This window comes from Mya arenaria, chromosome 2, assembly GCF_026914265.1.
Source record: "Mya arenaria isolate MELC-2E11 chromosome 2, ASM2691426v1".
Lineage (NCBI taxonomy): Eukaryota > Metazoa > Mollusca > Bivalvia > Myida > Myidae > Mya > Mya arenaria.
In genome coordinates, this window is record NC_069123.1 from 65,316,176 (window position 1) to 65,332,291 (window position 16,116).

Consider the following 16,116-nt stretch of genomic DNA (forward strand, 5'->3'; position numbering starts at 1 on the left):
AGTCACCACGAGTTGGATTGTCTGTCCATGATCAATTGTGACTTGTCAGCCAAAAACATTCTTGTAGTGTCGAAAGTCTGTCTAAAAATCTGCTTTTTCCTTGTTGATTTCAAGTTTGCCATTTTCTATAAAGACCTCTCATGAACAAAAAATAAAAATAAATTATGATTTTCCGAAATACATTTATACACTTTGGTAAAAAGTGGGCTAAAATATAGAGCACAATTTGCGAGAGCAAAAAAAAAGCAGATAACAATGCTATTTTTGTTTTGCATACCTTATACGACCGCAAGCTGGCGTCGAACAATGGTTTCCACCCAATGACAAGCATTGATGGATATTAATGAAAGTTTGTGTGTATGTAGCTTATGTGAAGGGCTACATGTAGCTTGGGACTGCTTTTGAGATAGGTGAGGTCAAGGTCACTGTAACTTAAAATACAAAAATGGTTTCCGCGCAAGAACTTAAGAAAGAAATGATGGATAGTGATGAAAGTTTATTTGTAGACTTGGTAGCTTATGTGAAGAGCTAATGTGAAGTGCAAGCTTGGGATCGCTTTTGAGGAGTGTTGGTCAAGGTTACTGTAACTTTGGACCAATAAAAAACCCTAATACAAATCTCAAATTTAATCTTACTCCTTCTCATAACCGAAAATAGAAAAAAATGTTTCAGCACAAAAAAGGTTTCAGCACAATAACTTAAGTAAGAATTTATGGACAGTGATAAAAGTTGGTGTGTAGGTAGCCGATGTAAAGAGCCAGCTTGGGATAACTTTTTGAGGGGTGAAAACATTTGAAAAAATTGTTTACACCGAATAACTTAAGTTCCAATTGATGGATAGTAATGGAAGTTTGTGTGTAGGTATTTTATGTGAAGAACTAGCTTAGGTTTGCTTTTAAGTGGGGGTGGGGTGGGGGTTAAATTACGGTCAAGGTTACTAATAAGCCTGACAAAATAATGATGGGTTATTGTTGAATTTGATTTAAAATATGTTGAGGCGTTTTCTCAAATATTGCTCAACAAACAGTGAATTTGTATTAAAAATTAAATTTGCATTGTATGAAAGTGTTTATATTCAAATTAAACAGTCTGCTTTGTAAAAAAATGTTTCATTGGCATTCAAGTCATGTCGTAATGCAAGAAGTGTAACTTTTGTTATATGCCAACAATATTCACATGAGACTTAGTTGAATGTTGCAGCGAAACTAAACGAGTTATTTGGGAATAAGATAATTTTCAGTTACGTCTTTTTTGACCCGCAGGACACCGTGAATAAACCTGACCCATATCAAGACGATTTTTAAACCAATGATGACATGATATTCAATATTTTGCATTGTAAACAAAGATATATAAAGGTATATTCACGACGGTACCGTCGGACCACCCATCGTCAAGCCGCTGTCTGGGGCCTATTCGTGCCGCTTAACAACACGCCGGTGAACGACGAGACCTAAGGTAGGTTGAGTGACATGGTCCTTCTGGAACGGGTCGTTGGGCCGTTCAGTGTGCGGGTATGGAGGACCATGACGTTGGCCTTCTGATTTCGGCGTTTACCGGCGAATGAGAGCGCGATTTCTCGACGTTATAGCGTACAGACCTGCTAACGGAGTCGACCAGGCAACGACACACAGGATTTCCATGGAGGTTTTACCCATGAAGAAGTTTGAGCATGCATTAAAGATTGGATAATTAATAAAAAAAGGAAGTTTAGGCAGTCTTAACTCGCGAGGCCATACCCATACGCTTAGCTAGATAATTCACGGTAATAGCATGGCGAAAACCGGTCGAGTAGGGATATGTTTGAATGTCGTTAACACACTATCGTTTTCCATGTCTTACACACATTTGTTATCCCATCTTCATAAATCATTGTACGAATAATTGTCAGCATGATAGCGTGAATATGGGCCATATCAGAAACCAGGTCAGTATGTCGAATATTTTGTGTTAACATTTTATTCAATTCCGTTCACAAACTCAGAAGTGTTAATCCCATCATAAAGAGACCCTGTCAAACTAGTTTTCACCATCACATTTAGGACCCGAGTAAATCTGGGTCATCTCGGGTTCTTAACTAGATCGAGACAGTGTAAATGTGGGTCATCTCGGGTTCTAAACTCGGTCGAGACAGTGTAAATATGGGTCATCTCGGGTTCTAAACTCGGTCGAGACAGTGTAAATATGGGTCATCTCGGGTTCTTAACTAGGTCGAGACAGTGTAAATGAGGGTCATCTCGGGTTCTAAACTCGGTCGAGAAAGTGTAAATGTGGGTCATCTCGGGTTCTAAACTCGGTCGAGACAGTGTAAATATGGGTCATCTCGGGTTCTTAACTAGATCGAGACAGTGTAAATGTGGGTCATCTCGGGTTCTAAACTCGGTCGAGAAAGTGTAAATGTGGGTCATCTCGGGTTCTAAACTCGGTCGAGACAGTGTAAATATGGGTCATCTCGGGTTCTAAACTCGGTCGAGAAAGTGTAAATGTGGGTCATCTCGGGTTCTTAACTAGGTCGAGACAGTGTAAATGAGGGTCATCTCGGGTTCTAAACTCGGTCGAGACAGTGTAAATGTGGGTCATCTCGGGTTCTTAACTAGGTCGAGACAGTGTAAATGAGGGTCATCTCGGGTTCTAAACTAGGTGGAGACAGTGTCAATGTGGGTCATCTCGGGTTCTAAACTAAGTGGAGACAGTGTGAATGTGGGTCATCTCGGGTTCTTAACTAGGTGGAGACAGTTTAAATGTGGGTCATCTCGGGTTCTAAACTAGGTAGAGACAGTGTGAATGTGGGTCATCTCGGGTTCTAAATTAGGTGGAGACAGTGTAAATGTGAGTCAGCAGCATTGCCACTGTAAACAGTCATCCTGCTGCAGTCACATTTGTCAAAGTTAGTAATGTCCGTATTAACCCTTGCATGCCCTAGTTTCTTGAAGTATTCGATTAATTTAGATGTACTTTAAAAACTATAATTTGTTCCTGTTACGTTGTAGGCAAATGTTCATGTGTGTTCTTGATCTAACGACTTTACGCAATGCGCTAGTGGGTAAGATGTTTATCATGAACTAGCGGATTAAGAGGGGGGGGGGGGGGGGGGGCACGACGGGCGCGCGCATCTCTAAATCATCCAAGCTTACTTTTTATGTTAATATAGGCCAAAAAAGTAATAAAATACGCCCATAATGCATCATTTCCGACTTCAAATTATTTGCAAGGAAATCGGACCTGCGGTTTGGAAGTTATGGCCGTTTAAATGTTTGTAGTCTGAATTGAACACGCGTTGTGTTTATTTCTCCTGCAGCTTCACGCCCTGGCGTTTTCAATGAATCGTTATGAAACTTTAAATATGTATACAAAACAAAGCTAAGCAATAATGCTTATTGTTTTTGCAAGTTATATAGTCATGTTTGAAGTTATAACTCAGATCGTTGGTGTCGGCCTAGTCAACCAATTGTAAACTGCATATCGAAAAAAAAATCGTGTTCAAAGCCGAATAGTTTTATAAAACAAGAGGGCCAAGATGGACAAAGGGTTCTTAAGTTATTGATCGGACAATATATACTGGACACCGCCCGCCCGTACAACACAGGTGAAGATATAATACGTCCCGTTTTTGAACGGCCATATAAAACATGAATAATATGTGTTTGTTTTAAAAGATACGAAGGGCCATAACTCTTACAGCACATTGTTACTGTGAATACATTTATGAAGTTTGCGTTTGAAAGCTTCAATGTGTGTAAAACTATAATATAATTATTTAAAAAAATGAATAAGAAATGTTTTGGTAAAAGGTTCATCTAAGGAACATTCCTGTTAAATATTTTGAAATTCTGTTTAATGGTTAGACGTTTTCCATACAGATATATAGTGAAGAGTAGCCCGTCCCTGACATCCATGTTTTTTATAATCAACAAGGTAAAGCAATGTGATGAGGCTCACATTAGGAACAATTTCGTGAAATTATTTTAATTAGAGAAGATTTTCAAAGTTTTCCATATAGACATTTAGTAAAATTTAGCCCACCCCTGGCGACAAAGTTTTTTATGAATCAACATGGGGTGAATTAATTTCGTAGAGGGTCACTATAGGAATATTTCTGTGATTATGTTTTGAAATCGGGCCAATAGTTTTGGAAGAGAAGGTTTTCAAAGTTTTCCATACAGACATTTCTGTTGGAGGCAAGCTCACCCGCGAATTAGGTGCATTTCCCACTTTATTTTGGATCTATTGCAATGCTTGACTTACTCTGGAGCGTACTCGTTACATGCAAATACAACTATAGTTTAAAGCTAATCAAATCCATGATTTCTCTCATGAATTATTTAATAAAGGCATCCACGGTCTGGGCGGTAGCGAAGTGCTCGAGGATTTGATTCCACAACCTATTTAGTGCTAGCAGGCAAGGAGTATCGGTACATAGGCGGCCCCAGCCGGCTAGTTCCAGCCGCGGAGGTGATTGCATTTATATCTATAGAGCTTTATGTATCAAACTGCTTTTTCTTTGAAATCATGAAAACTAGAAGACAGTAAGCAACACATAAGCACAATTCCGTGTTTGTAAAACTATCATACATGCTCTTGGACCATTGACAATTAATAATTGAAAAACGATCCCGCATTTCTGTAAAGCCATTTATGATTTCGTTGATTGGACGCTTGATTTATCGCTGACACTTTAAACAATACATCGTCAACAGCATTCAACTTCTTCTAAATGTTGGAAAAATATCGAATGCTTTTGTATTCCAGTTGACAATGGGAATGTTTGTATTTAATTGCTTTACATGAAGAAGATTCATTATTAATGATGCGTCGTTCCGCTAGTGGCGTCGGTTTTTGAAATTCCAATATTCATTTTGTACCCGGGGATTTATTTCATGTCAAGCGTTTATGGTGTAAATATTGAAAACTGCTGCCATCCTTTATAGTTCGGCATTTGCGTAGGACAGCCTTGATGCACGTAGGACTTCTTATGGCGATAGTTTGAGAGGTACGATTAATCTTTCTTTCTTTGCTATACTGGCAACTACTCCATGTCATTCTAACTCCTCATCCTCTACTTTTCAAACATTCATGGTCATGTGTCCAATTATCGTGGTATCTTGTCACTACGTTTTACTAGCTTGTCAAACTATTTTGTTGTCTTTTAAGTTAAGCAGTTTTGTCGAATCATCGTGCTTTATTGTCTTATAAGTTTGTAAGTAAAAAAAAAACTTTTTTAGCTTCATTTCGCGTGATATACTGCCACTTTGCAATATTATCCTTCTCAAATTTAGTGCATGCCAAATGACGCAACGCAATCTATTTAAAATGACATAAACTATCACGAAAACATCGTTTAAGAATCTTGACAACACAACATAGCAATGAATCGAGACAGAACATGACACACCATTGTTGGACAACAAAGAACGACAGAGTGTGCATGAAAATGTCACGGGCAGGTTCACGTGACACACCATTGTTGGACAAGAAAGAATGACAGAGTGTGCATGAAAATATCACGGGCAGGTTCACGTGACAGACCATTGTTTGGACAAGAAAGAATGACAGAATGTGCATGAACATGTCACGGGCAGGTTCACGTGATACACCATTGTTTGGACAAGAAAGAATGACAGAATGTGCATGAAAATGTCACGGGCAGGTTCACGTGACACACCATTGTTTGGACAAGAAAGAATGACAGAATGTGCATGAAAATATCACGGGCAGGTTCACATGACACACCATTGTTTGGACAAGAAAGAACGACATATTGAGCATGAACATATCGCGGGCAGGTTCACATGACACACATTGGCATAAAAACATGTTTATTGGACACCATAACATTGATATTTTGACATTCGATCATTTCAATATTTAACTCAATACTCTTTATTTCCACCAGAAGCTGATGAACACAAACTGCAAGAAAAAATAAATAAAAGAAAATACAGACAAACATAAACTATGGATTAAGCATCTAGCTCTCTAAACATTCAGAAATATGAATAAATATTTAAATATTGCTTTGTATTAACATTAATGGATATTTACACGCCTGCATTCAATTGTAAAAGACCGGTAAAGTTTTTGGTTAGGCCTTAGTTATCCGCAATGTCAATATTTATCAACTGATAACTACTAACCAATTAAATCGTTTTAATGAGTCAACTAGCTAAAAGATAACCTGTGGGCAACTTATAAAAGCTTTGTACAATTCGCTGCTGCAAGTGACAAACACGCTCTCCGAAATCAGCTAATGTGCATATTGATTACAATATATTAATATAGATATACGAGTTCTGAGGAATGTTGATGCATGGCATCAAAGACACAGCGGAATGGGTTTCATTGAATATTAATAAATGCATTTATTGATGTTCACATGCGGGTACTCACGAGTTGAATAAATAACGGTAAAGCCTTTGTAAATTTGTTACATAGCAACCTTATTTTGTTGACATTCCGAATAAACACGAAAATATCCGAACTATGGCGGAATTATATCATGACAAAATAGCGATACTTTATTGGTGCTGACAAATATTTCACAGCGTCCTCATTCATTTCCGGCATGGACTCTTAAATATATAATTATATATAATAGTACCTTTAATCATTGATAAAATTCAGTGGTGTAGCAGGCTGGACTATTTTTGTATTTCAGAAAGTATTGTTAATAGTGTAAGTAAATGTACAATTACCTCTGGTTTTAGAACCGACCATTCAGCAGTTGTGATGTACGGAAATTTTAACAAACTACAAAAGGGACCTGGCTATTTCAAATTCAACAATAAGCTTTTAATAGAGACCTGTAAGTTTATTAAACGTTGATTACAAAATAGCCACAAAGGCAATTGCAAACAGACTTAAAAAAGTTCTCCCAAACATAATACCAAATACTCAATCCGTTTTTTTAAAACCCCCAGATATATTGGTGAAAATATCAGACTTATCCATGAGGTCATAAATTTCTTGAACGTAAAAAATAACCCTGGCTTGTTATTTTTTGCCGATTTCGAAAAGGCGTTTGATAGTATTAATCATGAGTTCATGGTACACTGTTTAAAACACTTGAATTTTGGTCCAACTGTTATAAAATGGGTTACAACTTTTTATTTTGGTGTAACAAGCTTGATACTAAACAACGGTTACCTATCACCACCTGCTATTATTCAACGAGGTGTAAGACAGGGCTGTCCTTTGTCGTCGTATCTCTTCATAATATGCATACAATTATTAGCAAACTATATTGATCATAATCCAGACATCAAGGGACTAACAATCAACGGCAAAGAGATAAAGCAGACACTGTTTGCTGATGACGCAACATATATACAGAATGGGTCAAAGGAATTATTTACATATTTAGTCAATTCTTTAATACGTTTTTTTCAGAAATATCAGGTCTAAATCTTAATATTGCTAAATCCATTGTTCTAAGAGTTGGCAGTCTAAAACGCACAACTTTGACACACTGCGATGAACTTCGTTTCCAATGGACATCTGCAAATGCAAAAACTTTAGGAACAGTATTCTCTAACTACAACTCATATATGTTTAACCTCAATTTCCTACCAAAGTTACAATCATTTAAAAACTGTCTAAAGCAATGGGAACATAGAAAACTAACACTCCTAGGAAAAGTGACTGTGATAAACACATTTGCACTACTAAAACTGATTATGCCTTTATCTCTTCTGCCAAATCCACCAAATGAAATATTACAAGAAATTAAAAAGGAAATATTTAATTTTATATGGGATAAGAAACCAGAAAAAATCAAAAGAGATACATTAATTCAACCTATAATAAAAGGCGGTATAAAAGTTCCAAACATAGAGAGTTTGTCCTACTCACTAAAATCTTGCTGGATAAGGCGTTATATTGACGAATCAAACACAAGTCTTTGGAAAGAATTATATAGAAAAAGGTTCATAAAAAATGGAGGGAGTTTAATTTTTGAATGCAACTTGGACAACACTTTAATAAAAAGAATTTCAAAAAATAACACTTTTTTATTCGATATATTAAATGCATGGAAGCAAATTACAAAAACTGATCAGGAATCTATAGAACGAAATGTCATAATCTGGAATAACGAGTCCATTAAACTTAATAATGAAAGCCTATTTTATGAAGCTTGGTATGAAAGAGGGATTCAATTTATATGGCAACTATTTGATTTTCGGTCAAAAACATGGTATGATTTTGAAACATTTCAATCAATATATCAAGTAAATCAACACGACTATCTAAAATATTTGTCCCTAATACATAGCATTCCAAATGAAATAAAGATATACTTATCTACAGACAATTATCAAATCCATACCAATGACTCAAAATCAATATTGTACAAATTAAAGTGTTGTAATATACCTCATAAGTTTCTATATGCAAAGACTATCCCATCAACTGACACATGTATATTAATTAAACAGAAGTGGGTACAAAAACTAGGTTGAAATGAAATAACAGATAAAGAGTGGGAAAATATAAATATGAACACGTACAGATGTTCCAATGACACAAACATAAGAAGTTTTCAATATAAGTATTTACACAGAATCGTTCCTTGTAATGACTTCCTTTATAAATGCAAAATAAATGAAACAAGTGTGTGCGACTTTTGTCAATCCAATATTGAAACACTGGAACACCTTTAATGGGAGTGCCTGAAAATACAACCGCTATGGAGTAGACTAAACCAATTCTTAAAAGATAATCATATTAATATAAATTTAACATTAAAAAATATCAGCTTCGGAATAGTCAGCGATGAAAAACACACAGCGATTACTAATTTCTTAATTGTGCTGATGAAATTTTACATCTTTGGTTCAAAGTATAGAAAAACAACGCCTCAATTCACTCAGTACAGGAAATACATGATAATAAGACATAATATAGAGAAAGAAGTTGTCTTGATAAATGATAAAATGAAGCAACATGATAATAAATGGTTTTACGTCCGTTCTAATATTAATCAGTCTTAATCATCACCTGCCCAAATCCCCCTTTTTTGTGTTCATAATTCTCTTTTTTTATATAAAAAAAAATAAAAAATATAATAAACTATGATAAACTATGTTTTACATATTACATATTTTTTCATATTATTTAGTTATCCAATCATTATGAAAAAATTTATTGTGAAATGCTCAAATGCCCTTTTTTGATAAATGTATAGCTAATAAGTTTTCGAATATCCACCTAATCAATTATCTTTTTCTTCAAGAAATGTACATATTGATGTTCTTCTACACAACATATTACTGTAATATAAATTTGAATAAAAACAAAAGGAAAAAACAAAACAAAAAAAACACACAATATTTTCCGCCTTTTAACAGATGGCATTTACAAATGACCGTGGTGATTCTCAATCTGTCATCAGTTCACTTTCGTGTACCTCATATCATGCGTGTAACATGATCTAGATGACAAAACCTTAGAACGTCTTGTTGACAGTTTCAAAAGATACAGGAATAGGAAGTTGTAAATCAAGAATCTACAAAGCTGTTATCTGTAACTCTTTGCATTTAATAAATATGCAACTATCAAAAAAAAAAAAAAAAAAAAAAAAATCAGTGGTGTACTGTATTGTCGATTCTGCCTTGTTATCATTTCAGCCTGGTCATTTCGGGCTTTTTTTTAAATCATTTATGTTGTTGTGTTTTTAAATCGTGTGAACTAAGCTTTGAATTTTCATTTAAAAAAGCTAAATTTAAATTTGTAAATTATTTTCGCGATTTTGGCACTTCTTTCTAACGTATTAAAACTCATAACCGGCGACCAGCCCAACTGAAAACACAGGGAATAGTTTGATTTAATTTCTCGTTTGAAAAGTTGAAAAGCGAATTCATGTTATAGGCTGTTTTTCGAAGTTTTTACACACATCCACACGGTTCTTGGCCACAAAGCAGAAGTAAAGTTGAACGAGAGGTGTTGTAATTAAGAAATATTTTTTCTAGCATTAATAAAATGTATACATGAACATCTCCCCTTTGATAATTGCAAACATGTTTCTCCCATCTCAGATAAGTAGATCAAAAAATTAACCATGCTGGAAATTATTTTCTCCCACCTCAGATAAGTAGATCCAAATATTTAACCATGCTAGAAATTCTTATCTTGCCCACGGGCGAAGATAAAATGCCCGTATGGAACTGTTGTCTTTTTAATGGTCACCACATTGTAATTACCTCCCTTGTTGAAGACTGTCGTCTGTAGCATCATGGAAACCAAGTCTTGTAGCAATATTTAGAATGCTAATTAACTATTTCTCGCTTCAAATGTCGCCATAAAAAAGTTTTCACACACCTTTCAAGAAATAATGCTCCACTCCGATCAGGACTATTTTAAGACCGAGTTGACTATTAACATAATCCGAATCAATGCGCGCATATCCATGACAACCACGAATTATCAAATATCCATACGCATTATTTTTACTACGCAGAAAAGAGTTCCAGCAAAAAATACATTTTTAATTAATTCTGTTTAACTGAGGTGGGAGAAAAAACATCTACCATAGCCGCTCGTGTAAGATAGGTTCATCCCGACCCTCGCACAGTGTGTTTTGCGGAAACTCAGTAAACACCCTACGCTCGGGTCGGGATGAACCTATCTTACACTATCGGCCATGGAAGATACTTATAATCTTGTCTACGGGCAAAGATAAAACCCGTACCCGTATGGAACTCCTTTTAATGTTCATCACATTGTAATTACCTCCCTTGTTTAAGACTGTCACGTGTAGCATCATGGAAACATTGTCTTGTGGTATTATTTAGAATGCTTATTAATTATTTCTCGCTTCAAATGTCACCATAAAATAGTTTTCACACACCTTTCAAGAAAAAATGCTGCACTCTCCTCAGAACTATTTAAAGACCGAATTGACTAGCTGCACTCTCACAGATTTACCATTTTTACAACTTGTTTTATTTTGTCTTGGAAAGAGCAAATTTTTGCGTAAATATCTTCAAACCAATGATATAAGATTGCTGACTAAAAATCAGATCGTAAATTTTCATATTTCCGTTCGAAAATTATTGTTTTTTGGCCTAAACCGTTTTAAGAAAATGCATAAAACATCATTTTTTGAACTTAAATACAAATACCTGCGATCTAATTTTTGTCAGCAGTCGAGTTTAACTGGTTTCCATGGATTTTCGCAAAAACTCGTTCCAAGACAAAAAATAAAAAAGTTGTCAAAACGTTCAATCTGTGAGAGTGCAGCTTTAACATAATCTGAATCACTGTGCGCATACCCGTGACAACCACGAATTATCACATATCCATACACATTTATTTTCTCTTCGCACAAAAGAGTTCCAGCAAAAATACAATTTTACTTAATTTTGTTTAACCGAGGTGGGAGCAAAAGCATCTACCATAGCCGCTTGTGTAAGAAAAAGGTTCATCATAACCCTCGCGCATGATGTTTTGCGGAAACGCGGTAAACCTCGTTTCCGCAAAACACCCTACGCTCGGGATGAACCTATCTATCTTACACTCTCGGCCATGAAAAATACTTATAATCTCCGGGCCGCGTCTAGTGCTACACATGTCAGCGTAAATGTGTCCTGTAGAGGAACCAGTGGCATTTTTCATTATTGAGCCACATAAGCAGTTAATCGTTTTTAGTTTATAATATTTAAAAAAAAAAACACACACATTTTTAACACATTATTTAAAGACATTTCTTGAAAGATGCGTAAGGTTAGTTAAAAAAAAGGAAAGAACGATTGAAACTAAGGTATAAGAATATGTAATCAACTTTAACTCATATATCTACCCTTGAATACTCTTTAACCGGGATATATAGAGAACAGTTATATTTCAAAATGTTGGCTTGTTTGGGTGAAGCCAATGTTTGTTGTATATTTATTTGCATTTAAACAAAGAAGTATGAAAGGAACATATGATTCACTGAACATGCCGAAATTCAAGCATGGCATTTGAAGTTTTTTGCTTCCGGGGACTTAATCTCCCGCATAAAGTGTAATTCAATTCGTGTGTAATTTCAATTACTCGGGTTGTTGATGCGGTTACTATTTTTTCTTATATTCTAAACAAATTAAAGTTTTGCATTTCTATTTTCAGCTGCTGCAAAATGATTTTGTTGTGGAGTTGCCTCTTGTCATCTTTCACCGTGTTGAGTAAGTAAAACCAGGGATATTATTATTGTTATACAATGTGGATTATTACCGGCACAACTACTGCAGACGTTAAACAAATCTTTCATTCAGTCATCTTTTCCCCCTGTTTTTGATTGCTTTCAGATTTGCGGGTTGTAAGAATAAGCATGTTGCATAACATTCGAATAAAAACGGCTAGTCTTGGTCGCAATCAATCAATCAATCAATCAATCAATCAATCAATCAATCAATCAATCAATCAATCAATCAATCAATCAATAAATCAATAAATAAATAAAATAATTAATTAATAAATTAATCAATCAATCAATCAATCAAATCTTCATTTCCTTCTAAAAAAGATATGCAATACATCCAAACAGCAAGGAAATGGGTTCTATATAAGCTTTTCCTCAATCCATTACTTGTATAATTATGTTCTATAATTAGTTTGTGTTACAAAATGATATCTGTTTAAAACAAAGAGCAGGTTTATAAGTTTCACACACAACCGTAAGATAATATGCATTTATGTTTATATTTTCGTAATATATATATATATATATATATATATATATATATATATATATATATATATATATATATATATATAGACAACAGTTACAAAACAATGAAAAACATGACGTCTTTATGTACATAATTGGTTATTTGAGTGTGTTCATGTATTGTGTTATGTCTTAGGTCATCGTCGGATACCACCGAAACATTGCTGCTGTGCTTCGTTGTATACCGTTGGGGATTTTGCTATGAAAACGTCGTAATCATGATTAAGCATTGGTTCCGCAAGGAAATCTGTCCTGAAATTTTCATATGCACAGATACTCGTATTTATGTTTTCCTGTAGAAAAAGTATTCAGGCCAACGCTCGAATTTAACTTTGTCCACCTGATCACTTCAAATTTTAAACCAGCAACTTAGACCACTCACCTGCGAGGAGAACTGATATTATACTTTACATGATTATTGAAGAGTATTTAATTGTAAAATGCAATTTCACAGGAAGATGAGTTGTCTCCCCTGCCTCATGCATATTCATATACACGAGAATTCCCACGAAATGTATGAAGTGTATTTGAAGAAAGTACCGTGGTTGCCGACGATGGTCTCAAAATATGTTTAACCAATATTATAAACAATGCGATCGATAATGAATTTAAATGTACTGGAAAATGATAATATATCGTACTATTATGTAGTTTTAGAACTGTATCATAAAACAATTTAGATATTTTACTCTTTTTTTCGTTCACAGTCTTGTTCCAGTAACATAAAACTTTTAATTTAATTTGTATAGCTATGGGTTTATTCCAAGAACACCATTTATCATGTAGGAGTGGATGCTTTGAGATTGAGTATTCATTTGCAATATCTCAGTTGATGGGAATATTAAGTTTTCGTGAACTTAATTAACTGAAAACAAAGCTCTTATAGCTTGCTGAAATTGTATCTTCTTTTCTTTACAAAAAAATTAATAAGAGAATTCTTCAACACACTTAAGTATTCTATTGTTATAGAAAAAAACTACAATATTTTTTAATTTTTGATTTATCTTTGTCTTATCCTCATTGACTTGCAAGTCCCATAACGTACAATAATCACACATGGCAAGTATGTCATAATTACTTTCCGCAAATTATAGCGTGTCGTCTGCATACAACAATATAAACATTCTAAGGTAAACTTCAACATCATCATCGCTAATGCATTCAAAAGTAGCCTTAGACATAGTGGCTAATCTTTCAAACTTTTTACTCATGAATCTGGATAAATCATTCAAAAATAAAGAGAACACAGTTGGAGTAACATTCTCACCTTGACGTACTCCAGAGTAGTAAAAAATTGACAAGTTTTGTTCACCTCAACATTGATTTTGCCTTAGCATACACATCATGTATGATTCTGATACATTTACCATCAATATTATGTGACAGAACTTTTTTTGTCACAAATGTATGCGATTATCAGAATCGAAGCCGCGCGAGGAAAACTGAATATAAGTCAAAACACATGTTCTAAACTTTACATAATTGATGTATGTCGCCATTATTTCCTGTTTCCAGGCGGTCAACAGACATATCACGTGACGTTCCTACACTCGCCGGGCACTGCATCCATCACTGACGTCAACTTAGGCAATATAAAATTGTCGAAGCAAAACTACTTGAATGCAAATGACGGTACATACACTTTATCTGCAAATGCATGTGAAGTAAACGCAACTGTCTCAGTTGGGTCAAGTTTGCATACCAAAGTACTGACAATGATGGCTCCAAATTGCAGTGGAGTGATTCCTGCGGCAGTGGGTGTCAGCCCGAGCGGAATGAGGCTGACCGTGGAAGACAACGTTGTGGTTCACGTAAACCAGTACTCACATGATGATTCCGACTGGGAGACCTACCTTGCCATCCCGGACAAGCACCTGGGCTCCGAGTACTACGTGCTCACCTACTGTGCGATGGGCGGTTTTTGCCAAATGGCTATCACGCCGGTGGAGGACCAGACCTCTGTCACCATCTTCTTCCGTAATGGCGTCGAAAACATGCCAAACTGCGCCAGCGGCTCGACTGTCTTGGATCCCGTTCACGGCACCGGCATTCCTCTAACTCTTAACGAAGGGGAAGTGTTTCACCTTGAATCCACTGTAGACCTCAGTGGTACATACATTGTTTCCGACAAAAACATCACTGTCATTGTTGGGGGAAGAAAAATACCAGCAAAAGTAAATGGTGACAATGGAATTATGACGACACAGTTGCCGCCTGTAAACAGGTGGGGAACTGACTTCATTGTTATTCCAAACACCATGAACAACGCCGGAGACCTCGTAAAAATCATAACACAGGCAAACCATACGGAGGTTTATATTTCAGGGTTCTCACCTTTCGTAATTCCCAAGGCTGGTTCCGCCATAGTGCGGCGGCTTGATTGGGGAATGTCTAGTGTGATTCAGACCAGTAGCCCCGTCATGATCCTTCAGGTGATGTCAATTGACCTGTACAACGATTCAACGGCCGTGGTTGGATCCCCGTCTATGTTGATCATACCCTCAAGAAAGCACTGGAAACCGGCATCGAGCTTGATTTTCCCATGTAACAGTGGAACTGAGCTTGATTCCTTTGTGTTAACTGTAACGAAAGGAAATATAACTCCAGGCTCAACAACGACGATACAGGAGTATCAAATGTTGGATTTCAATATACAAAACAATATGCGAGTCTCCTCCGATCCAGAAGGGCCGTATCAGCTTATTTCCAACGATTCAGTCCTGGCGTATGGATATTGCCGCCATACTTCCGCTTATCTCCTGGATGTCGACTGGACACACGTAACACAGGTTAAGTGTTAATATGTTATTTTATATCATGATTAGTGATTGATTTATATTATACGAGCATATTCTAAATAACTTTTTTTCATGCTCAACAAGTTAAAATCGAGATTTGACAGTTTTGCTTAATAAATTAAGGAGTTCAGTCCCGTTGCTAATAAATACACAGAAATAGAGCTCTCAGCAGATAAGCTGAAGGTGCAAAACTAACAGTCTTTTTACAATTTATTTCCAAAAACATGAAGACAAAAATGCCCATGCGTATACATAATATATTTAAGAAACACGTTTCTAAATATAGTCAAGGTACAATACATTCATATAAGCAACTGACCAAAATTATGAATGATAACGGGTAAGTAGGAGAAAAGATATTCTGAGGTAACTGGTAAAGTGGGGAAAAAACGCAAATTAAGTATTAGTAGCAGAAACGATAATCGAAATAACTGGTAAAAGAGTAGAAACAATAAATTTGGGTGACTGGTGAAGTAGAGAAACGATAAATGGGGGTGACAGGTAATGTAGAAACAATAATTGCAGATGACTGGTAAAGTAGTTGAAACGATAATTGCAGATGACTGGTAAAGTAGTGGAAACGATAAAAGGAGGTGACTGGTAATGTAGAAACAA

General features: G+C 35.7%; 1 protein-coding gene across 2 annotated transcripts in view; it reads left to right on the top strand.

Annotated features, from left to right (window-relative positions):
* Nucleotides 1-4,894: 4,894 nt before the first annotated feature.
* Nucleotides 4,895-16,116, top strand: part of LOC128242963 (uncharacterized) — a 63,974-nt gene continuing 52,752 nt past the window's right edge. For both annotated transcript variants that reach the window (XM_052960421.1, XM_052960429.1), the window contains exons 1-3: nucleotides 4,895-4,990; nucleotides 12,103-12,158; nucleotides 14,219-15,492. In XM_052960421.1, the coding sequence (XP_052816381.1) occupies nucleotides 12,113-12,158; nucleotides 14,219-15,492 (1,320 nt within the window). In that variant the 5' untranslated portion in view covers nucleotides 4,895-4,990; nucleotides 12,103-12,112. The remainder of the gene's footprint in view (nucleotides 4,991-12,102; nucleotides 12,159-14,218; nucleotides 15,493-16,116) is intronic.